Here is a 24,649-nt window from a genome sequence, read left to right on the forward strand (position 1 = left end):
GATGGGCAATTGGCGGCGCAAACAGCTCGAGATACTCTCGTCCAGCGTCACTCTGGAGGTTGTTCCGGAAGCGAGGCGGTCGAGAAACCATATCACGTGACATCCACATCGGGACTAGGGCGGTCAGCAGACAACGGAGAGCCTCACATTGGATGATTGGGGAGTTGGACGCTGTCACTGACTTAGCTGCTCGTTAGTTGACTTAATCATTAATTGATCAATTATCCCACAGCTCCTGCGCTATCCTCCTGTCAGTTTAGCTGCGTGATGCTTGCTCTAGTACTCCCGCTCTGCCCGTTTGATCCCCTTCCATCAGATCAACTAAGTTAAACAGTGTTTCTTACAGCCAGGCATCTCGTGCTGCTCCGACAGCATCACTGACTTACATTATGGGTGGAAACAAGCGGCCTCCCTTTTCGCCCCCGGCCTCCTGCATGAACTATTTCGCCCTGCCACCGAGCAGAAATAATGGCGGGTCGATGTGGTTGTTTCATTGCCAATCTCGATGACTGCGCGCTTTGCGGTTCTTGGCCACTGCGCATGGGGACTGCCAGCTGCTCTACGCTTATTTGCCCGCCTGGGCCAAACTAATTCCCCATCATCGCGTTGTCAGTTGGGTTCCTCAGACAACCAGTTCAGGCGGTCATTAAATGTTTGGACAGCGAAGAGACATGTCATCGTCCGTCTTGCTCTGTGACTCCTACTTGTGTCCACACCCCACACGCTCTCTTGACCCCATTGCTGACCTGCGCAGGATGGACTCCATGAAAGACCCTCCCCGGAACCGGACCAGCTTCCGTTGATGCCCAATACGGCGCCTCGGAGAGTGTTGGTCTTGCATTGGTTATGCGCCTGGGCTCTTTTGTTACCATCGTCTCTTTCGCCTCGGGCTCCATCACAATGGTGGTCTTTTTTTTTCTTTTCCACTCTCCCAGCCTCCTCCGATCACTGGGTGACGTGGGAAACATGTACATACGTTCAAGTGTAGGTTCGGTCCGCTGCGTATCCACATCGTCCACTCTGGCGGAGAGCGGTGGGCAAGGCTTCTGGAATCTCGAATCGTGGCTGGCTTCCGGAAATAGATTATTACCTGGTGTTCCCCTCCTGCTTTTGTACCCCTTTTCTGTCTGGATATAATAATTCTCAGATCTAGTCAAAATTACACCAGTTGACGTCTCGCGTTTCCTGAATCGTCCCTCTGCTTTCTTAGAGCGTGTGGCTGCTGCCAACTCTTGTCCCCGTGTGTCTCGACGATTCGCAGCCCTCCCCCAAGTTATTGGAGTTCAGGAGGAACCCTCTTTTTTGCTCATTCGCACCTTCCTTCTCTTTCGTGGATCATCCCACCGCTCTCAGATGTTCTCGAACCCCTCAGTCTTCGTACTCTGAGCCGGTTGGCGCCCTATATTCCTCCCTTGTCATCGCTGGGCATTCTTGCAAATGTACACTGCTCTCACGGCTGATACCCAAATTCTCTGACTATTCCTTACCCCCCCTTACCCCTGAAACGTGAACGCTTGCTTCTTCGTTCTATTGGAAACACGTCTATAAATATCAGGTGATCCTATCAGCGTCTCTGGGTCTGCCCCCCAACCACTTTTCGCCATGGGGCCCAAAAAGAACAAGAAGGGCAATAATAAAAACGCGAAGAAGGCGAAGGAAGCCGCTGCCAAACCCGCAGAGGCTCAAGAAACCCCTCCGCCTACCCCGGGCTCGCCCCCTCCGCAACCAAAGCAAGAAGAACCCGTCGTTGAGGAGGTCCCTTCTATCTCTGAGCAAGAGCCTCTGGCGCCTCAGGTAGCAGAAGTGACCTTGGATCAAGAGACACCAGACACACCCAAGCTGGATCTGGAGCATCAACCCCATGCGGAGAACGAGGTGGGTGTGACTGAACCACCCAACGATATAACCTCGCCTCCTCAGGAAGACGTGGCAGAGCCAGCACCGCAGGAGCCCGAAACCACAGATGTCCCTGCTGAGGAATTACCTCAAGAAACCGAACCGGTGATAATCAAGAACGAAGACACCAACGAGAAGCCGATTGAGGCTAGTGAGCAACCGATTGAGGCCAGCGAGCAGCCTGTTGAGGCCAGCGAGCAGCCTGTTGAGGCCAGCGAGCCACCGATTGAGGCCAGCGAGCAGCCTGTTGAGGCCAGCGAGCCACCGATTGAGGCCAGCGAGCAGCCTGTTGAGGCCAGCGAGCCACCGATTGAGGTCAGCGAGCAGCCTATTGAGGTCAGCGAGCAGCCTATTGAGGTCAGCGAGCAACCGGTTGAGGTCAGCGAGCAGCCTGTTGAGGCCAGCGAGCAGCCTACTGAGGCCAACATCAGTCCAGAGGAACCTGCTTTCAACCCAGAAGAAACTGTCGAGAAGTTGAAAGAACTGCTTGGCCACCGACAGGAAGCTGGTGACAAACTAGAGGACACTCCTGTGCCTCAGGAGAGCGGTGACAAACCGGAAGAAGCTTCTGTGAGCCGGGAAGAGATCGTTGATAAGCCAGAAGAGTCTCCTGTCAGTCAGGGAGAAACTGGTAATCAGCCAGGAACAGTCATCAGTCCAGAGGAACCTGGTGATAAGCAAGCCGAAAGTAACGACATCCCTAACGAAACAAACGAGATTAACGAGATCAACGACCAACCCAACGGTATCCACGACCAGATTGACGAGAAGAACGAGAAGTACGACGACAGTGACGATAAATTCTATGACGCAGACGCAACACCAAACGAAAACCCCACACTAGACGACAGCAACCACAAGCTCGAGGAGTCTATCTACGGAACGGACGACTCGACTCAAAAAGCCATAGACGACACGCCGAGAGCATCTGTGTTTGAAGAACCAACATACGGAGCTGCTGAGAGATCAGGTGCTAGCACCTCTAGACCGACGAACGGCACCAACGGCGCCAACGGCATCAACGGCACCAACGGCAACGGTCACCACGCTTATCTCTTCAAGGACACAACCAAGGCACCAACCGTTGCTTCTCCTATACCTCGTCGCTCACCACCAAGCGGTTCTGTCCGTGCCGCGTCGCCTTCATTCACAGAGACGCGACTGGGATCAAGCCCTCCACCAGAGCATCGCCCCGTATATCCCGCTTCACCGGCCTACTCATATTCGAACCCGGTGCCAAAGGTCGGAAGCCCCCTTGTGCGTCCTTATATGCCCTATATGATGGGCCATAACGACCACGGTACAGGATCTACTGTTGTTGCAAGCGTACCGCCGTCGACTGCCCCCAGTTTCACCACAGCTCTCCATTCCCCCATTATGAGTGCTGCCGCTCTTCCTTCTTACGGGGGCGCTGTTCCCCCTTATGGGGGTTACCAGCATCATCGCTCCGGAAGCATAGCGTCTGGACGCGGCCCACTTGATACGTTCTTCAATTCACCTTATCAGCCGGTGCGCGAGCCGTCCTTGAAGAATGGACACGCGTCAGAGGCCGGAACATTCGCTGCCGAGTTCGGTGATACTTTCCATCTCCTAAATCGGATACAAAGTGCAATCCCTGACCTCGACCGATTGCTGAATGCCCATAGGGAGACTCAAACGAAGCTGAATGCGAGAGAAGCTGAAATCAAGCAGCTAGAAGATCGTCATCAGGAAGATCTGATGCATAAGGACTTCTATGTTCAAGCCCTCAAGGACCAGATGAAGAAGGCTGCCTCAGACAGTGCCGAAGAATGTGGAAGACTGAACCATTCGATCAAGGAACTCAAGTCTGAGATCGGCTATCTCCGTGACAAGAAACAGACCCTTGAGGAGAACTTGGAGGCCACCCAGAAGGAAAATGATGAACTCTCTCAGACGAAAACGGAACTGCAAGCTGAGATTGAGCAACTGAATACCAACATGAGGCAGGCACAGGAACACTATGAGGTCGAACTCCAGACCCAGAGAGAAAATGAACAAGCTTCCCTTGCAACTCAGAAGCAGGAGCTCACGGATGCTTTCACGCAGATGAGAGCCGAGGATGAGAGGGCTGCAGCTGAGGCATTGGAGAACCGCGAGAAGGAACTCCTTTTCCAGCAGCAGAAGATGAAGGAACAGATGGAGGCGGCCCGCGCTAAGGTGGAAAAGGAACACGAGGTCGCTATGAACGAAAAGCAAGCTGAACTTGACTCAGTTGCAGCGGACCTTAAGTCAACTCAAGACGACCTGGCAGCAACGAAGGCGGAGTTGGAGTCGAAGATCGCAGAGTTAGAGGCTACCCACACTGAGCTCGAGTCCACAAAGACCGAGCTTCATGAGACGAAGACGGAGCTTGATACTACTAGGACTGAACTTGACTCTACTAAGACTGAGCTTGGTGAGACGAAGGCCCAACTTGAGGCTACGCAGACTGAGCTCGACTCTACTAAGACCGAACTGGATACAACTAAAACAGAGCTCGAGTCGACAAAGAATGAACTTGAGTCAACAAAGAGTGACCTTGAGTCTACCAAGAGTGAACTTGAGACCACCAAGACTGAACTTGAAACCAAGATCTCAGAGCTGGAAGCCACCACTGGAGAATTGGAGGCAACTAAGGCTGAACTCGACTCTACTAAGACTGAACTTAGTGAGACAAAGGCCGAACTTGATACTACAAAGACTGAGCTCGACTCCACTAAGACTGAGCTGGATTCGACTAAAACTGAACTTGACTCCACGAAGAATGAGCTTGAATCAACAAAGAATGACCTTGAGTCTACCAAGAGTGAACTTGAGACCACAAAGACCGAGCTCGATTCCACTAGGACTGAGCTGGATTCAACTAAAACTGAACTTGAATCCACGGAGAATGAGCTTGAATCAACAAAGAGTGACCTCGAGTCTACTAAGACTGAACTTGCGACCAAAATCTCAGAGTTGGAAGCCACCACTGGAGAACTGGAGTCAACTAAGGCTGAACTTGAATCTACCAAATCGCAATTGGAATCCACAACCGCAGATTTGGAATCAACTAAGGCTGACCTCGAATCCACCAAGTCGACGTTGGAGACCACCATTGCGGAGCTCGAGACCAAGAAGACCGAGTTGGCGGACAAGGAGAAACAGCTCCAGAGCGCTATCGAGGAGATGCGCTCTACCGTTGATAATATGGACAAGGAACGCGAGCGTCTGAAGAAGACTCTCCACAGCCTTGGCGAAGCCACCGACTTGAAGAGCACAAAAGGAGACACATTCTTGTAAGTGACCTGGAACAAAAAGAAAAGATAGCATACACCGGCGCAGCGGCCTAGAGACCTTTCCTTTGTTGGATTTCATTTTTTGGATCTTTCTCCGTCATGTAACGGATATGCATTCCTTTTTCTTGTTACGAATTTCCTATAGTATGACGATGATTTTATGTCGATAAGCTATTTAAGTATCATGCTCTAATTAAGTTCTCTTTCAAATTTTAGTTTGGAATGCTTCGGCAAGCTACAACATCTTATCATCGACCTCTCTAAGAAACACTTCGGATACCTTCCTATTGATCCGCCCAAAGACATACTGGCGAAGATCCCATCGGAATTGCCCTCATTCCTGGACAATACTCCTGCCTCATGCGAGCTGCGCTCGGCCTACATCCAACACGTCATCTCGAAGACGCTCACCTATCGTATCTTCCAGCCTTTCTTGTTCACTCTCGGAAGAAGGTTCGACAAGGCAGACACATTTTTCCAGTTGCTCTCTATCGATATCCGACGCAAGTCGGTGAGACGTGAGGCTTTCTGGCGACAGCAGACACTCAAAGCAGCCTATACAACGTCAGATGCCAAACAGTCAATCAATGTCGTGGCGGCAGTGATTGTCGATGAAATCATTGAGCAGATCCGACACTTCGCTGACCCTAAGAAACTGGACGACTTGCTCACTGGCGTCAGGATGATTGTGAAACTAGCTGCTGAGACCTGGAGACATGCGCGCGTCGAACGAGAGCTAGTGACGGCTTCCATGCCGGCTCCTTCTGCGGAGGGCGTCGCCAATGAACACTGGGATGAATATCCTTTTGGCAGGGACGAGAGCCGACCTCCGAGCAGGAGTTCTATCCGTCATGTTGTACTTAGAACTTTCCCTCGTATCTTCCGTGAGGCCGCGCATGAGGACTTTGCGGAAGATGAGGAAAGGAGAAACTCCTGCGTGTATATGCCCGGAATGGTTCTCTACTCTGACTCTCCTGTCGTGCTGTCCCGAATTGACGAGCTGGCCAAGCGGTCGAGCGATTCGCTTGATGGTGTCAACCGTTCCCCCCGTGGCGTTTCAAGACGTTCTACTAGTCGGTCTCCAGCGAAACGAGTTCGAGCTTCGGTGTCACCTCCGGCTTGATCTCGACACATAGACCGACCGACCTCTTATTTTCCTACCCTGTAACTGTTAATGCTTTGTGCTAAGCTTCCTTTTTTGGTTCACCATACTGCTTTTAACTCCCTGGTTCGATCTGGCATATCGAACTCACCTTTCGCTTCATCAAGCACTGTTCGTTTTCTTTTCTTTTCTCTTTTCTGGCGTTTCTTCTTTCTTGGTTGGCCCGTACATGTATTCTTTATAACGTCGTTTTCGCTTTTCTGTCTCTTGTTTCGTACATACATCTAGGTCATCATGTGAAGGGATTCTTATGGGTTTAGGCTAGCGATTGATTTCAGCGTTTTGTTGAGGGAGCGGCTTGTTTCTAACACAGTTGCATTTTCCTTTTCCTTTCGTTACGGCTGCTACTCATGTACTGGTTACAGGGCTAGCTTGATGAGGACACGATACATGATTACACTCTGATCTTCCATTTGTTACCTATCGGTTATCACAAAACACGCAGTGACTGTCAATAGAACTGACAGAGATGATCTCATTACCCCCATCGTAGTGGCATTCATATCCCCTAGATACATCAACCTCTTCAGAACACCACAGCCACACTAGGCAAGCAGTATGAGGCTCAGGCTCGATAATGGTCCAGCACCGCCTTGGAAGAACCGTGCCAGGTACAGTACAGATGCGATCGCGGAACAAGTGCCCCGGATAAATCATATATTTGGCGATCAATGACGTGAAATCCCAGATCTGTTTGGATCTAAACGGCCCCCATCCTACTGTCCAAACTTCACAGCCTCACTGACGGGGCAAGAGTGGTAGTTCGATACTGATTATTGCCCTTGCGCCACACCGCATCGGCAACGGTGATGGTCCTAACGGGCACTCCCGCCGAGGAACCTTGGGTCTTGACTCGAACCTCACGATCCTCCCTCACGTCGACGAGACTCCGCATTGTTAATTCCGGCCGATTTCCACGATTCTAGCTTATTTACTCAAGCCGAGTAAGTTGAATCTGTTGACAAGATGGCTGATGGAGGTGAAGGCACTGCCAGTGAGCGCATTGCGTTCCCATTTTCTCCCCACCAGGCGACAACGCGCCCAAAGCGACACCAGGAAAGCTATTATTCGAATCAGCCGCATGGCGCTACGACATCTAAGGAGGGGTCGAGCTCTCACCCATGTCAGCCTTGGGGCGTTTAGCCTCATGAGCAACGCCCCAGCGCGATCATCCTTCTCTGAGCTTCATAGCCTCTGGGGGTTCATTCTTCCCTTCGTTTCTATAATCCGCAAACGTGCTCATCTGGTCTATCTTCCAGGGACGGGCTGAAGGTAGATCTGGAACCTCGTCTGGAGTCTATCACCAAAGGTGCAAGTCTAGCTGGTTTTTAGCATAAGGGCGCTATCTCCCTTTTATCAGCTACGCGGTGCTCCAGGTCGGTACTCTGTGACTGCTGAGCTCGTCTCAGGCGGTCTTACTGGATTCTTCAACGGAAACTTCGCGGCTACATGGTATTGAATCTTTGATCGTTGACGAGCGCAATCCTCACTCTCAAGTTCTCAAAACTTCCACGCTTTATTGTGACTCGTTAGCCGGAGTTGTACCATATGGTCTTGCGTCTGCATTGACATCTCCACCTCCCGCATCGGTCATCGACGCCCTCGAGACAATACCGGTAGAGCAAACACCTGAGCACTTCCGTCTTCTGTGAATATGTCTACTCCTGCTACTGTCTCTGCTGCCTCTCCCGATAATCTATCCTCAAATCACTCTGCATTCAAAAGGCAAGCGTCCGAGCAGCTGTATCTCACGGTGCTCTCAGAACCAGATGAACTCGCCTTCCTGAGTGCGGCTGCTAGTATAAATTCCCGATGCCATACTCCTGTGGACTGTGATGGCAGCCAGATATCAGCTTCATCGTCTCCCCGATCAAGTACCAATTGGCACGGGCCAGCGGACTCATTACATCGCCGCTCAGAATCCCCGCAAAACATAAATCTCGAATTTATGACTACCGGTGATGAGGATTACTTCGCACAGTGGTTGAATGACAATTACATAGAGGGCGACCAACAGAATGCCGGTCTCGGCTCGAAGATAAATTCAGGGACGTCACAGCTGCTCAGCCCTGGTCTCACGAATGACGTTAATACTCCTTCTGATGTTGAAGACAATGCGGCCATGACCGAAATAGTTAACCACCAAACAACAACATTGGAAGATGGGAAGACCAGAACAGACTCCAGCTCCGGTTGTAATGCCGCAGCATCATCGCAACTTGCACCGTATTCCCTGAATATGAATGGTGCTGCAACAGGAGAGACTCTGCCTGTGATCACAAGCCCTGTTGTGACAGTGTCAGCCTACAGCCGCGGTGACTCACCTCATGCAGATGCCCGATTCAGGAGTGCAAGCATATCGTCCAGCCTATCAAACCAGGGCCAGAGACGTCGTCGTGGTTCCGAAGATCACGCACAGACACTCATGAGCCCTCCATCTTTGCGTGCAGAGGATGGATCGTGGGTACCCGACTCCGCTACTGGTCATGCCGGAATCGATCCCCTTTCGAGGGGGGATACTCAGATCCAGAGCCCTAACCAGGTTGAGGAACAGCGCAAAATCGCGGAGAAGAATGCGGATATTCAGACGTGGTCCGCTTCAGTTATTAGACCCAGGGCAAGAAGTACTGGTAATCTAAGTCACCGCAAAGATTATTTTGACACCGCGCCTGGGGACCTACATTTTGATGACTCGCACATACCAGGGCCTGGGATCCTAATCAACGAGCCAAGCGATGATGAGAGCGATGTTTCAAGTGAAGAGGAATCTTCTGCCGAAGATGTCATCCCAACAGAAGAGCCCTTGAGACCTGAGCCTGAACCAGAACCTCACCAGTTCTTCCGACCTTATCCATGGTACGACCCGCCTCGAGACCATAGGACGACGGCGTCAAAAGAGCACCCTGAAAGCTCCAATGCTGCAATCGTGGAGTTCTTGAAAAAGGCTAAGGATGTGGAGACAGCGTCTCGGGTAGCAACCTGGGGAACTCGAAGGAAGAGCGACCCAGAAGTCGGGAGTCTCAAGCCAGCAGAGGGTTCATCCAGTAAGCCCACTGTGGTCGGAGAACGAAGAAACAGCCTTTTCAAACGTATACCGCGGATGGGTGACAGCAGTACCAAAAGGAAAATGTCCGACTCTCACCAGCAAAGGCAGGAACCTATCTGCATTGGCGGAGACAATAAAATTCATGAAAGAAAAGGTAGTTTTACCTTTGGGATACCGTCTCCCCAGCGTAAATTAAGCGTTGGGCGATCCAAGTCAACGTCTCTAAATACGAGCAGTGCCTTAGTCGCTATGACGGGCCAAATGGCTGCCGTTGGGAAAAGCACCTCATCTGATTCAGCATTTGGATCTTTGGCACCTCGATTTAGCAGGAATAGGAGCAAAAGTGACATCTCTAAGACATCAAAATTTGGGATTATAGAGTTAATTTCTGGACATGGAGGACCGCCTGTGGCAAATATCAGATCTCCGACTCTTGCAGCCCCCAGCCACGGTGCAGCGCATGAGAGTATAGGTCATAATAACGCCGAGGAGAAAAGGCTAACTCTCAGGCAAAGGACGGTGACAATGGACTTCTCAATACAGTCACAAACACCTCTACCCACCATTGAGGGCTTCAGAAAGCAAGTCGAAAAACTCAATCCGCGCATGCATCCCTGCTTGATTGAACGTCTTGCTCGTGAACAGGTTAGTCGCTACAAGAGTCTAAGGGAGGCAAAAGCGAAACATGCACTCGCAGTCAAGCAGAACAACTGCAATGCCGGCAATCATTGCTTCGCTCTCGGTGGACAGGCGACCCTGCTATCCCCGAAAACTAATGGGCTTGACCCCGATACTACCTGTTCTCAGTACCAAATACCTGGGCACGAGACAAGTGACAACGAGTCTAACGCAGTCCCTGAGGGCATTGTTGCTTCTGCTCAGTTCCCTTCAGGCGTACCTTTGCCTCCTGTCAAGCGCTTGCCTGCTGAGTTCGAATGCACGCTATGCTTCGAAGTCAGGAAAATCATGAAGCCATCAGACTGGACGAAACATGTCCATGAGGATATTTATCCATTCACATGTACTTTCCCGGACTGTCCCCAGGCAAAAAAATCATTCAAAAGGAAAGCCGACTGGGTTAGACATGAGAACGAAGTGCATCGGAAGCTGGAATGGTGGACCTGCAGCTTCCAAGACTGCCAACACCTGTGCTACCGGAAAAACAATTTTATTAAGCACCTCGAAAGAGAACACGGAATTCTTGGGCCTGGAGCAAGGAAAACAGCTGCCAGGAAAGCGAGCGTCAAAGATGATATTGACGGTTCCGACGGTGAACGGGATATGAGCGGCATTGCAAGTTCAAACGAATTGTGGCAACTCGTGGAATCATGTCGCCATGAGACGACAAAGACACCACAAGATGAGCCCTGTCGATTTTGTGGTAACGTTTGCAGTAGCTGGAAAAAGCTCACTGTACATCTTGCGAAACACTTGGAGCAGATCGCCATGCCTGTTTTGCAGATCTTGAAAGACGTCGAAGTGCCAGCCGACGCAACCGCAGAATCTTCTGTACCAGGAAGCGACGGTCAAAATATGGATCCATCAATGCACTACAGAGATATCGGGGCCATGGCATCTCCCATCCCAGCGGCTGTTAAGATGGAACAAGACGTGGTGACCGGTTTATCGCAGGTCCCAACCTTCAATAATCTAGCTTATCGGATTGAAAGTCTCGCCGCTGCGCCTGTTTCAGCTTACACAAGTCAGCCACCGACTCATAATCATTTGGGCAACTACATGCAATCTCAAACACCGGTGTTCAATAACACTTCATCGTCTCATCTTAATGTGCCCGGTTTCGGGACATGGAACTCCTTTGCAGGCCAACAAGAATTTGCGTATAGTCGCGGAGACTCTGTCACTTATCCTCCAGTTTCCATGCCGGGAACCTTCAGTGAACCGAACCACAACCCCGCAGCTCGTTCTTATCCCCCAAGGAATTCGACGACGCAACTAGATACTAGCATTACGGTTTATGATCCCGACCAACCGCTCTGTGCGTCTCCTACAGATAATCTTTGCCCATGGCCAGCCGACCGTCAGGGAAGATAGAGTATTGGATCCTTCGGTCTCTGATCCCATGGGAGACATGTATATTCAAATAGCAGGGAATACACACCAGCCGTTTTTCCAATGAATCATGCATCAGCGGAAATGTCGGCCACATATACACATTATTTTGGGCCTTGTTTGTCTATTTTACTATTATTATTTCCATCTGTTCCTCGTTCCTAGATACCACTTTCTTTTTGTTTATCTTTTCGGGTTTCTTTATCCACAATTGAAGCTGTGCTTGAATTTCACAGTGCAGTTTACGCACGACTTCATATAGGATTTTATGATATCAACAAACAGTATGGTTACCGCATTTACTAGCCAATAAGCGGCCCTTGGGTTGGTAACGAAATATATCCTAGCTGCTCCAGCTGATTAGAAGAGCGACCGATTTGTTGAACCCTCGGACACTATTAACATTACGACAGCTTTCTCGAAGACTTGAGGTTAGCCTGAGAGCCTGGGAGCTAAAAGGAAGATTCCTCCTTTATGAAGATCGCCGCAGTAGTTCTGATGCCACCATCTTCATATCTAGCCCCGGTTTAATCACACCACACAGAATGCTTATCACTGGCCAATACATGCGGTAGGAATTTGCCTTGAGGCTATTCTTTCGCGGGACCAGGGAACATCTAGAAGCCGCCTCACATGGTGATACATCATACAAGAGATACCTCGAGCGGGGTACGTAGAGAAGTTTTAACTGTCATTTACATCTATCCCAGCAACTCGGAACCAGGCGGTGAAGCGCTGAAGCATCCTTTCAAGCCACGTCTTATAAACTCGCGCCGGGTAGATGCACACTCAGATGATTCCAGTTAAGACTTATAACTAAGAAAGGATACACTAAAAGGTGACTCGAGAGTCTCGAAGACTAGATTAACCAGGCCATGCGGGTGCCTGAACATGTGGGAAAGATCGGGTGAAAGTGATCAGCACATTTCACCTTTTCACACGGGGTGGAATCACCCAAGCTAAGCTCTATATAGTTAAATTTGGCGTTCTAGGCCTGGAACAGTGGACACTGACCTGACATGGCGCTTTCTGAGTGCTTTGTTATACAGCACCTCCTCCGTAAACTCCTACTTAAATCCCGCAGGGTTGCACGAGGTGGATTGGCACGGGTGTAAATCCCTAGTACTTCTGTGCATTCTGAAGCATGCAGAGAGACAGGTGTGGGATCCAATAGCTCCTGTAGATATATATGTAATACATCGGAGTACGCCAACGGAACAGTTAAATATGTATGAGATCCTGGAGAAGCTGCGATCTGATTATAATTAAATATTGGACTGCATAAATCGCCCGGCAGTAGCGGCGCTACGCCAAACGACAAGGCAAGCCCATTACGGACAGAAAACAACGATGAATGCACTAAGTGGATATTAGCTTCATGTTTCTCATCAGGCAGCAGGAACGCTCTGATGGGCCGCATCCCCCCAACAGAGCTACGAGTAGCTTCCAAGCGTCAGAGCCACAATAGCCCGTTATATCCCACATGTCCACGCTGTAATAATATCGTGTGGGGGAGTCAGAGACCGGCCCTCCTGACGGATGACGATTGTGCTTACTTACCAGATGACCAGGATGATCAACCGTTATCTTTTGGATGCGCGATGTGGTGGTCATTTGCCCAACTCAGCCACACACAGCGGTGGTTGCACTTAGTCTGTAAGTTGTTGAACAAATATCCCGTTGCCTTGCTGATGCTTTCCCGATCGGTCGTCGGACGAGACATTCTAGAGCCTCTCTAGTTGATCGCCACCAGCAGGGATCTCAGGGCGGCCCGTTGAGTGAGATTTCACCTTTGCAGCTCGAGATTGTTTCAGGGTGATGAGTGCCGCTGAAACGACACTCAAGAACTGGCTCTGCAGAGGTGCAGACGGAGTATGAATTCCACGAGTCAGTCTGTCAGCAATCAGCATATTTTGGCCATGGGTCGAAGAGGGTATCAGACTCAAAAAAGAAAAAGGAAGAGAAAGGAACTTACCAGTTCTAAGTCTCAGATAGATGCAGTACTTAAGACCTGTTGTGGGCCAGCAAGGCTATTTGTCGCTGGCTGGGGAAGTACAGTAGATGCCTTGGACCGACGCATGCCGCAGCGTCACATCAGTAATAATTAATACTAGCAAGGTACTACTTGTACTGACCGTTAGCAACAACAAATCCCACCATGGCAGATGTCATAAGCCTCTCCTTTTCTATTTGTCCTGTCGCTGTCTATATTTCCCAGCCTTATACGTCTTCGTCTACAATTACCCAGGCGCAAAAAAAGCCACAATGAAGACATACTTGCTCAATCATTTCCGTTAAAACTGGGCACCATTTGACCCAACTTCAAGCCTTTTCTTTTCTTCTCTTTTCTTTTGTCGGGCGCTCACGCCTCCAGGCTGTGCAAAACAGCATACAGGTACAATTGTCAATTATCTCTTTCGAGACACGTATTCCGGGCCCTGACACAATTGCCATTCTGCGAAAGGGACATACTATACCGGCCAATCGAATCTAATCCTTCAGCCGGGAGCAGATCCCATCAATGCCCACTGGGGAAAAAGGCGCATCGTTAGGGCTACCAAGGTGAGAACTAACTGGGTTCACCGGAAGGATCGTTGATCATCCTCCGACAATCTCTGGCTGATCGTCCCAAGAGAAAGTTGTGCGCGCGACCTTACAGACCGGGGGTGGAGAGTTTCTTAACTGCGCTTATCCCGTCTCTAACTCAGGTCTAAGCTGATAGCTTTTGTTCTAGACCCGAAGGATCCAAATACGGTTATTAAGAAAGTACTTTATCCGCGTGTTATTGTGCCTTCATAGGCTTTGCTATGCTTTGGATTCTTCACGAATAGTGCGGCGAGCACGATTCAACTAGCAGCATGACGACCGAATATGATCAACCTCACAAATTGCATGTTCCAGAGAACCTTATCGACGTATGTCAGGTCTTTTCTTTCCTTTCTATTAATAAATGGCTGGCCACGAACCATGTCTTCGACATTGAAGTTTTCTGTTATCACTAGGGCGGGAAACGGCCTAAGCAGGCTACAGAATGAGGCAGATGGTCTCGACCTCCTTCAGTATACCATGCAACCTTCCAGCTAACTATGATATGTTTGCTATATAGCCTTTCCCGTTCCCTGGCCTCTTTGAAGAATCGTCTTTCTGGGGTAGCGGCCCTGGGGAGGACCTTCAGGGCATCATGGACACCCGCATGGGACCACCGGCGGTGCCAATGGACCCTTCATCTGATAGCATCAGAGATATTTCGGCATTCAATTCAAAAAGTTCCGTATCATTGTTTGGTCCTCAGCTACAGAATCCAGTGCCTGACTCAGGGGACAGTCGAAACCATGCGTCCATATTGCCTCCATGGTCTCCAGGCCAAGGTCTATCACCGAGGAATACTGGCGTTCCTTTATCCTCGTACACAGTGAAAAGTTTCTATAACAACCCAGATGCATGGACACCACTACAGGTAACCGGCGTACCAGGAAATCCGTCATTTATGGGCTCTCGCGGTGCATATAAACAACAGCCAGCTCATAATTCTGATAGGAGATTATCATATTATCAGCATGGACCTTATACAGATCCTGAAGTCAAGCCTCGCGCCGGTTCCTCTTCTGATTCAGGGTATGGGACCAAGACTTTGACGACGGGGTCTGTGATCAGTTACACGTGTCCAATGGATCCTGTCTCTACGCCGCGACAGGTCAATGCTCCACTGCAGAGTGGTCAGCCAATTGATGCCACTGTGCCTCTAAATTTTGAACAACGTCAGGAGCTTCCTCCAGCTGGATCACACCGAGAACCGCTGCCAAGGACATTCCCAGAAGAAATAAGATGCAGCTATCCAGGTTGTCAGTGGAAAGGAAAATGTCCCTCTGATAAGAGGTACGTTCATAATGTATCTTATAACCGATAAGCATAAGCTAAGTTCTCGGAAAGAAAACACGAAGCCAGACATAAAAAGATGCATAAGTGCGATGAACCATCATGTTCACGCAAAGAAGGTTTTGGGACTGTGAATGATCTCGAAAGGCATAAGAAATGCATCCATAACAAGGAGCCTGAACGCGGACCGAAGATATTGTATATGTGTTTTGCACCTAATTGTCCACGGAGAAATAAACAGTGGCCGCGACTAGACAATTTCCGCCAGCATCTTACCCGGATGCATCGTGATGAAGATCCTGTACAGCTGTTGAAAAAGTAAGTCATCATGTATATTATCCTCTCGTTATGCTGTTTTCTCATAGTGCCTAGATCTGAAGAGTGGTATCATCGCTGGAAAGAGAGCCAGGAAGCTTCAAAGTGGCTTGTGGAACCAGCTCCTCTTTCTGATTTATCGTGTAATAAGCCCCAGGGTTTGTCTGCTCTGATAAGTCTTGACGAAGAGCCCAAGGCCTATTCCAACAGTGCATATCGAGCTCCCTGCACTACGGTTGTTGCGCCGGGTGAAACTATGATGACCGAAGATCTTCTCGGTCCATCCGAAAGCCTGACTCTGAGCCCCATAAAGGACATGAGGCCCTTCGATAAGCGTAGCGATCAAGAGTCGCAATCGGAAATAGCACAGAAAGACTCGCAGCAATCCCCTGCAGAGAAACGGCAAGTGGCGCTTCCGGGACTGAAGTCTCTGAACCTGCCCCTCAATAAAGATGGCAAGAACTTGCAGTCTATGTCATCGAATATGAACCGAGGGAGACATCATGACATTGTGGCTGAAGCTGCCTTGAATGTGGTCGATGCCATGACAAGATTAATGGATAGCGGCCAGAGAAGGCAGAGTGATCAAGAGGCACTCAGAGCTAAGGCAGCTAGTGCTGAGAAAGCTGCTACGCTGCAGGATAGGAAGAAAGAAATGCTCCAGAAGATCTTGTCTGCTGCTTTGGAGCATCTGGGAGGTCCAGATACTGGAGCAGATGGGGGGATATGCAAAAGTCCCTCTTCCATACCGAGTGCCGCGACTGATACTGAAAGGTCTCTTCAATGCAAAGTCTGTGGAAAGACGACTCGTCTTCCCTGTGAGCTAAAGTCTGAATTCCCACCCCCAAAATAGTTTCTCCTCGCTAACTATCGAGATATAGAAAGCATATGAAACGCCATGAGAGACCATACGGCTGTACGTTTCCTAAATGCTACAAGGAATTCGGCAGCAAAGCAGACTGGAAACGGCATGAGAACTCACAACATTTCCACCTGCAAAGTTGGCGCTGTACCCTTCCAGATATTGGTGACCAGACACTCGAATGTGCGCGTCTTTTCTACCGTCAAGAAACATACGTGCAGCATCTTACTTCTCTGCACTCCATCAAGGATGAAGAGGTCAAGCCTCTACTTCTCAAGAACCGACTCGGTCGAAATGGCCAATCGCAATTCTGGTGCGGATTCTGCAGGAAGATCATCCCGTTGGAACAACAGGGTCTAGAGGCGTGGAATGAAAGATTCAATCATATTGACAGTGAACATTTCAAATCAGGCGAGAGAATCGGATCATGGGTCTCACCCACCGGTCGTTTAACCAAGGATCAGGAGAAAGAAGCAGAAAAGCAAGAGAAAGCGAGGAATAGAGAAGAAACTTATGAGATTAGCGAGAACGACAGCAGTAGCAGCAGCAGTGGCTCCAATTCTGATCCTGACGATATTCCTGAGGAGTCATCATCCCACCCAACAACAACAAGAACAAGAAGAGACGGAGCCTCTGATGATGCATATTCTCATAACGAAGGAGAAGCAACTGTCACACAGAAAACCAACAACTCTTCTGAAACTCCACACTCGCAAGTTGAACAGACGCATAACCACAATCACAGGAAGAGAAAATCGGCCCTCGTCTCGGACGCAAACGCAAGCAGCAGCTCAACCGTTCCCAGAGTCCCGAGACAAGGACCCTCAACCCATGCGGCTAAGCTAAAGAAGCTACGAACAGAAAGACAAGAAGCAGCCTCATCACTCTTCTTCACCAAATATTCGCGATCAGAACAACCTGATACTGATATAAGAATCTGTGTACGTGAACACTAGCACCACTTCTATTCTCCCCTCTCCTTCTTCCCCCTACCTCCCTTGGGAAAACCCCCATCATGAAAAAATACATACCCCCTAATATCCATCCTGAACATTATCATAGCATAACTATTATATAAAAAATAACTATCACTAACATGACCTCGGAGAGAAAACAGTGTCAATGCCATCAAGGACCCTGCGTTTATGAAGTCAATGATCGATGCGTGACCTGTTCGCATGTCTTTTGCAGTGCATGCCAATCTTTATCTTATGAGGAGCAGTCAAGGGGAGTAAATAGTTCAGTTTAAGTTTGTATGCCATTTTGGAGAGGCTTATTTGTAGATAGTGATGATGGAGGGTCGTTGTTTTCTACTTTTTTTTTTCTTTTCTTTGAGGATATATGATCGGAATGTGAGGGAATTAGCAGAGTTGAGTACAGTTGGGTTAGATAGATATTGTTATGTGATATTTCTTTTAAGGGGCTTTTACCGAAGTGTCTACAAAATACGTACATGGTTTTTCTGATATCTGCCTTTTTTTTTTTAACTGAAGAACCAACGATTGAGAACGTCAATATAATGTTGATTTCGATTGCACTTAAAAAGTCGTTTGAGTATAGATATTTATTCACAAAATCATCCTTATTTCATCACTCTACATACATACATACATTAAGGGGGCATTGATCATGAATGCCATTTATATCTTTGATCCCTCTGGTTCACCGACAAGAGTCAAGAATGCCTCATGTACCTCGTCGGTCAAATCGCTGGCTTGCATACTTCTGCCCTTCGCCTTGAAGGCTCGACGAGAACACTCGCGAGTGATGCTGCTACCGGCCCATGCAGCGAGAAGAAGAGTTGTAACAGGAGACATCCGCTTTCCCTCGGATTCTAGCTCCGCCTTCACTTCCTCCCGCGACTGCGCTGGCTTGTCGTTGTCCTGTCCAGTCCCCCATAGACCTTCGTGGTAGGCAGCACGCCAGGCAAGGAATGTGCCCAACGATCCGGTCAGAGTATCGCCCTGACCACCACTGCGCTTGAGACCTCCTGGGAGATCGGAGATGAGGCTGGTGACTCCATTAGAGATGACATCGTGGGCTCCCTTCTGAATAATGGTTACGCCCCCGAGAGCGTTCGAGAGCTTCTCGCAAGCTTCGGATTGTTTGCTTGTCTGTTCCTCCTCGGAACCTGCCTTGATCTGAGCCTGGTTGGGAAGATCAATTCCCAACGCCTTGGCTAGACGGCCGAATTCGACGACGTTGGGTGTCAGAATGCATTCCTTATACCCCTTGACCAGCTCCGGGTTCTCGGTGACCAGTAACAGAGCGTCCGCATCGAGCACAAAAGGTATTGACCGCGTTCGCGCCTCCTTCATGATTTCTGAGACCACCTTTTGTGTCACGGCGTCACGGCCAAGACCAGGTCCTATCACTAGAACATGCAGCCGAGAAAGCATGGCGATAATCGGACTAGCGAGTTCGGGTGGATTGATGTTGTTGGGATTCGGTACGGATGCGCTGCTGGGTAGGATCGGATGAACCATTAGGTTGGGGGAGTATGCCTTGATGACCTGAGTATGGATTTAGCAGTAGCCTCGTAATGGAGATTACTGGGGGCACGTACGGGTGCTGCTGATCGTTCGCAGATTACATGGCTCTAAAATGCGTCAATTCCCCGGGGTTAGCGAAAGATATTCATTATCAACTTCTCGCAATTGGACCCATGAGAATTGGGATCTCACCAAATCACATCCTGTAATTATTGGTTAGCTTTTCAGTATGAATATGTGGATACTTATACATACCTAATCTCGCAGAGGCCATTGCGGAGAAGTACGGAGCTCCGGTATAGCTATTTCTCAGTGAGTATCGAGCCATAGAAACACAAATGCAGCCTTTTCTTTTGCAATTCATGACTGCTAGAGGACCAATCTTACTCTGCACTTCCTCCAATAACCGCTACACGGCCCAGCTGCCCTGCAATATTGTCAGCTATTCGAACGTCGCAAACCATCTCATGCCATCTCCGCGGGGCATTGTCCATTGGCATGCTCCCCCAAAGAAACAGCCCTTATCCCCAGGGATGATACCAGTGTACCTTTATGGAATTTCTCAAGCATAGGTGGCACCAACTTGCGCACTTTGGCAAGTAGCGCCTTGGAGGAAGTCGACACATGGTGGATTTCCATGTTGGCGATGGGATGCCGTTCTGCTCCACGCTGTGTCGTGCTGGTTATACAGGGGAAACAAAAGGAGGTCGAAACAGAGCGTTTACAAGATCGGAGTCAAATCTCTGATAGAAATGTGGTTTAATGGGAAGGTCTAAGACCGAAAGTTGCGAGTTGAGCATTATTGTGAGAGGGGAAGAAGAACAATTGATGCGATGACCTCAGACAAAAGGGTGATGTCACCGCCCAGCGGGCCTGTGGGGTCAAAACAGCGACAATATCAAGATATCAAGTTCAACATCGTCTCGCTATTAATTGCCTCGGACTGTCCTGGTGAACAGGTTCAATATGCGTTCTGGAGTCATCTCTTAAGAATGGGTTATAGGTATACTTTGGATTCGCTGCCCTGCAAACATGCAGATCGCTCTCGGGCTTGTCGGCATTTCCAGATTGATCTGTACTAATTATCGTGGAATGAACTATTCAGTGGATGATTAACTGATTGTGGGTATTTCAGTAGAGAAATACACCTATGTAGTATGCTAATCTATCAACAACCCGAGAGAGCAAGGACGCCCGCTACCCGAAGACAAAAAGAAAATAGAGCAATCACCCTCCATCTGTCGACACCATACGCACCAAAATGCTAGAAAAGAATATGCTAAATACATGCGATGCACCCTAGGGTATCCCTCGCCGATGCTTGTGAAATAATCAATGACGGAGAGTGGTGATAACAATAATAACCTCGAAACTCGAACCCGAAAAGAGGAATCAACGCCTGGACTTGGCCAGAAGAGCCAACTTTCTCTTGCGCTCCATCTTCTCCCTCTTCGCGGCCATTTCAGCCCGTATGTCTTCCTCGTCTTCTTTCTTCGCAGCGCGGAGGGCGGCTGCTTCCTCCTCCTCGACGTCACTCAATCCGGCTTCCATGTCGGAGGACTCGTCTGAATAGTAGTCACCGTAGTCATCCGCGTAATCCCCTTCATCTTCCTCGTCCGTTCCAAGGTATTCATCTCGCCTGACCGGTTTACCATAGCGGGACGATGTACGACCGCGGGAATCAGTGGCAGGGCGGCGCGGGGGTAAGCCTGCGGTTCCCTTGTACGTCGTCTGGGTTGGTCGTGCAGTGCCCTTGTATTCGATCTCGTCAGGACCTCGTCGCCTGGCCGCTGTCTCCTCTCCAGGCCTGACGCCGGCCTTGATGTTAGCAGAGGGAGCTGAAGCCATCCCGGGCTTCTTGCCCGCTTTCCTCTCTTTCTCCTTAGCCATTGCTTCCATGGCTCTCTTCTTGCGTTCTGATTTACTCAGTTTCTCCTTCGGAACGGCCTGGTGCTTGAACAGGCCGACTTTTACAGGCGCTTTCTCTTGCGCAGCCTTTGCTTTCATCATTAGATCAGCAAAAGAGCCCTTAGGGGGTGGTTTTGAGGTTGTTGCGGCAGGGGTCGTTGTCCGAGAGGTCGCCATAGCTGCTGATGTCGATGGCTTTTCACCGGGTTTAGTAGTGCCACCAGGGCCGGTGCCGGTCGTTGGACGAGGTTTGACTGTCGCAGACGTGTGTGAAGATGCTGTTTTTATCGACGCATTTTTGCTCTGTGGTTGCCCGTTGGCCTTATCTGACCGCTGAAGCTGTTCCTCCGCCTTCCGTTTTGTTCCCACCGGGGCGATAGACGGGTTCTGAGAGCCATCTCTGGAGACGGGCGTAGCTTTGCGGGAATCTGTCTTTGTCGCCGTAGAAGAGCTACCTGCCGCAGGAGATCGCGGTGTCACTGGCGCCGGGGGCGGGATGGCAGCCGGCTTTCCAGTCTCAATGGACGAAAGGACGGAGCTTAAGAACTGCAAATCAGTCAGCAAAGATGCTACTTATCGGGGTATCCTGTCATCAAAGGATGCATACACTCATCGTGAAGATTTTCCAGACCAATAGATACGAGTCTAAAAGGTGGGAAAGAAGAACATTCGTTCACCGCCGATGGTTGGTACGACGAGGTAGCTTCATGACTTCAGCACGAGCGCGCCAGCCATTTATGGCAGATCAAAGCGTTGGGCAGCCGGTATTACTCGATGGCGAGGTAACGCTCTCCGTAGAGCCTTCCACGGTCCAAGACAGACACTGGAGCGGAAAAGGGCGCGTCCAGAGTCTGGTTCTCGAGAATAATCAAGACCTCACGATAGCTCCAGCGAGGGCAGAAGGTGAGGATAGGAGTGAAGGCGGGGGAAGAAAGAGAATCACATCGACGACAACAGCCCAGTGAGGCTTCTAGAAGAGAGTGTCACGTGAGCGGTGGCACGATTGGCGTTTCTGGTCTTTGTCGTCTGCCGCAGCGGATGACATAATACGGTATACGCACCAGCCACATCCACCTTCGCTTACGGGCCCAGCACCAGCCACTGCTCCGCCGCACTTTCAGAAATGTGTGGGTTCGCGAATTAATTACCGGCGTCGTTAAATCTTCGTCCACCAAGCGATCTCGTCTTTCCGCATCTCAAACCCCCTCCGACGAACTTGACGTCTCAGTCTCCGCCCAACTTGCGGTTAAATCGATTGATTCTCCTGTTCGTATAACGTTCATCTTCAGTAAGTCCAGAGGTCCTCTATTCTTCTCTCCAGTCTGCCGCAATCTTTCCCGGATGCGTTATTTCTGGACGAAGATCGATCGAATGCGACAGTGCAGCTGACAAGTTCATCAATTTTTTCAGAACCACATTCAAAATGAAGCACCTCGCCGCTTACCTCCTGCTCGGCCTCGCCGGCAACACTGCCCCTTCCGCTGACGACGTCAAGGCCGTCCTCTCTTCCGTTGGCATTGACGCCGACGAGGAGCGCCTCACCAAGCTCATTGCTGAGCTCGAGGGCAAGGACATCCAGGAGGTTCGTGTTTCCGACGATCTACGACCAGATTAGAATATGTTATATACTGACGGATCTTCCACTATAGCTGATTGCTGAGGGTACCACCAAGCTCGCCTCCGTTCCCACCGGTGGTGCTGGTGCTGCCGCCGCTGCCCCTGCTGCTGCTGGCGGTGCCGCTGCTGCCGAGGAGAAGAAGGAGGAGAAGGAGGAGGAGAAGGAGGAGTCCGACGAGGACATGGGTTTCGGTCTGTTCGACTAAGCGTCTCGTCCCCAAGTGCGAGATGGTCACGAACGTGGAGAAAACAAGGTCTAGCTGCAATCCGGCTGATACCGGTTGTCGAGCGTCTGGTTCGTCGCCTGGTGGTTTGTTCAGGATACCCTGGTTTCTTCTGATGCAGTTACGACTCTGTACGTATCGTCTATGAGCTGAAATTGCTCATAAGTCAAAAAATAGAGAGACCTTGCCCATAAACACTGGTGTTTTCGTTTCGTAGTTAATCCGTCGAAGAGTAGATATACTATCATTGTTCGAGAGCGTTCAATTATTACCTGGGTTACTAGCATTATCTTCAACGGCCGTATTAGAGCAATTACGGTACTCAGCATACATCCGCCAATTCCATACGACGTACATATCATATCTGATCGCCCATAACAATGCCTCAGGAAGACATGATGAGAACCACAATAATAATCACAATAATAATGATGTACCAATACTTCATATTCATACTGTAATTAAATGCACTTGTTCTGTATGGATCCGCTCCAGGGCTAGGGTTAACCTTATCTGTATCCGGGATAGCGTGTTAGGGTTCGTGACCTAGCCCCGTCGCTTAGACGAGAGAGCAGCCCACCTGCAAACTTGAAGCGCGAGAACAAGAACAGCCCAACGCCTTCTGCGACCGACACGACGACAACTATCCCTCCATCGCTTTTCGATTAACCGCATCGAAAAGCACCTCGAGGAATACCAGACAAGATGGCTGACACCGAATACGTGAGTTCCCCCCACTTTTTGCATCTATCCTTTGGGGATCGCGATACAATATATATACCGTTGTTTGAGACATGTCATGCTGATAAGTTGTTCATCTACAGAACGCCGAGGAGGCTGCCGGTACGTGATTGCATATATTTCCCCCCGAATCTTGATCGCTTTGGAATATCCCTTGGTCGACTGTGCTATGTTATATCGATGAGGAAATGTGTCTTTGGGGGATGTACGATTGTCAAGGGACATATCATGGGGAGCTGGGCGAGCTGCTGGGATACGAAAGAGTTGCACCGTGGAAGGAATAAAGGAACGAATGCGCTGACGATCAGTTTTCGCCAAACAACAGAGCTCAAGAGAAAGAGACAGTTCCGCAAGTTTACCTACCGCGGTATTGACCTCGACCAGTATGCCTCACCACGTCCTCTTGATTACGAAATCCGGAAATGAAGGAAAACAAAGGTTCTAACTCGACTCTCTCTTAATTCAGGCTCCTCGACCTCTCCTCGGAGCAGCTCCGTGATGTCGTCCACGCCCGTGCCCGCCGCCGCTTCAACCGTGGTCTGAAGCGCAAGCCCATGGGTCTGATCAAGAAGCTCCGCAAGGCCAAGCAGGAGGCCAAGCCCAACGAGAAGCCCGACCTCGTTAAGACGCACCTCCGTGACATGATCGTCGTCCCCGAGATGATCGGTTCCGTCATCGGTATCTACTCCGGTAAGGAGTTCAACCAGGTTGAGATCAAGCCCGAGATGGTCGGCCACTACCTCGGAGAGTTCTCCATCTCATAGTACGTTTCCTCTCATATTCCAAAAATGATTCCCCTTTTTGGCGGGGAAAGCGGTCAAGATTTCTAACAACCATACAGCAAGCCCGTCAAGCACGGTAGACCCGGTATCGGTGCCACCCACTCTTCCCGTTTCATTCCCCTCAAGTAAACTGTTGTCAACTTGCTCCACGGACGGATGGATGGATGGGATCTCGGCGGTTTTCCTGAGTTGTCGTATGCGGAGTGTGCACTGTTCAGCTGTTTCGTGTTGGATTTCTTCTTTTTTTCTGATAAAGGGAAAGGGAAAAAGGAGGAAACGATCACGACAATCTCAAGCGGGTATACTTTGGAGTAAAGAAAAAAGTGGAAGAATCTCGCAGCCATGGGTTTTAAAAAAGGAGCATCAAAAGGAGACCAGGC

At 49.8% G+C, this 24,649-nt stretch overlaps 7 protein-coding genes across 7 annotated transcripts; 5 read left to right on the forward strand and 2 right to left on the reverse strand.

Moving 5' to 3' along the window:
• Positions 1-2,958: 2,958 nt before the first annotated feature.
• C8Q69DRAFT_399415 (hypothetical protein) lies at positions 2,959-6,297 on the forward strand (the record flags this gene model as incomplete). The annotated part of the gene is made up of 2 exons (XM_028627847.1): positions 2,959-5,174; positions 5,391-6,297. Coding segments are annotated over 2 exons (3,123 nt in total), but the record flags the coding sequence as incomplete, so codon positions are not given.
• Positions 6,298-7,990: 1,693 nt separating this feature from the next.
• On the forward strand, positions 7,991-11,434 carry C8Q69DRAFT_443607 (putative C2H2 finger domain protein; the record flags this gene model as incomplete). The annotated part of the gene is made up of 1 exon (XM_028628930.1): positions 7,991-11,434. The coding sequence occupies one exon, from the start codon at positions 7,991-7,993 to the stop codon at positions 11,432-11,434; it is 3,444 nt and encodes a 1,147-aa protein (XP_028486861.1).
• Positions 11,435-14,666: 3,232 nt separating this feature from the next.
• Positions 14,667-17,461, forward strand: C8Q69DRAFT_399246 (hypothetical protein; the record flags this gene model as incomplete). The annotated part of the gene is made up of 4 exons (XM_028627839.1): positions 14,667-15,328; positions 15,383-15,646; positions 15,701-16,471; positions 16,525-17,461. 4 exons carry the CDS (start codon positions 14,667-14,669, stop codon positions 17,459-17,461), a joined length of 2,634 nt encoding a protein of 877 aa, XP_028486862.1.
• Positions 17,462-18,051: 590 nt separating this feature from the next.
• On the reverse strand, positions 18,052-20,102 carry C8Q69DRAFT_462829 (Ribokinase-like protein). The gene is made up of 6 exons (XM_028630337.1): positions 19,546-20,102; positions 19,385-19,424; positions 19,253-19,299; positions 19,190-19,200; positions 19,072-19,104; positions 18,052-19,018 (listed from the first exon to the last, which is right to left on the reverse strand). The coding sequence occupies exons 1-6, from the start codon at positions 19,634-19,636 to the stop codon at positions 18,146-18,148; spliced, it is 1,095 nt and encodes a 364-aa protein (XP_028486863.1). The 5' UTR covers positions 19,637-20,102; the 3' UTR covers positions 18,052-18,145.
• C8Q69DRAFT_462832 (hypothetical protein) lies at positions 20,103-21,939 on the reverse strand. The gene is made up of 2 exons (XM_028630338.1): positions 21,513-21,939; positions 20,103-21,451 (listed from the first exon to the last, which is right to left on the reverse strand). Exons 1-2 carry the CDS (start codon positions 21,516-21,518, stop codon positions 20,390-20,392), a joined length of 1,068 nt encoding a protein of 355 aa, XP_028486864.1. The 5' UTR covers positions 21,519-21,939; the 3' UTR covers positions 20,103-20,389.
• A 67-nt stretch (positions 21,940-22,006) lies between these two features.
• Positions 22,007-22,951, forward strand: C8Q69DRAFT_462834 (60S acidic ribosomal protein P2/allergen Asp F 8). The gene is made up of 3 exons (XM_028630339.1): positions 22,007-22,193; positions 22,316-22,487; positions 22,555-22,951. Exons 2-3 carry the CDS (start codon positions 22,329-22,331, stop codon positions 22,726-22,728), a joined length of 333 nt encoding a protein of 110 aa, XP_028486865.1. The 5' UTR covers positions 22,007-22,193; positions 22,316-22,328; the 3' UTR covers positions 22,729-22,951.
• Positions 22,952-23,451: 500 nt separating this feature from the next.
• On the forward strand, positions 23,452-24,398 carry C8Q69DRAFT_486029 (40S ribosomal protein S15; the record flags this gene model as incomplete). The annotated part of the gene is made up of 5 exons (XM_028631871.1): positions 23,452-23,469; positions 23,571-23,589; positions 23,813-23,870; positions 23,954-24,250; positions 24,329-24,398. 5 exons carry the CDS (start codon positions 23,452-23,454, stop codon positions 24,396-24,398), a joined length of 462 nt encoding a protein of 153 aa, XP_028486866.1.
• Between the last annotated feature and the right edge of the window lie 251 nt (positions 24,399-24,649).

The sequence above is a fragment of the Paecilomyces variotii genome (assembly GCF_004022145.1).
Source record: "Paecilomyces variotii strain CBS 101075 chromosome Unknown C8Q69scaffold_3, whole genome shotgun sequence".
NCBI classification, from domain to species: Eukaryota; Fungi; Ascomycota; class Eurotiomycetes; order Eurotiales; family Thermoascaceae; genus Paecilomyces; species Paecilomyces variotii.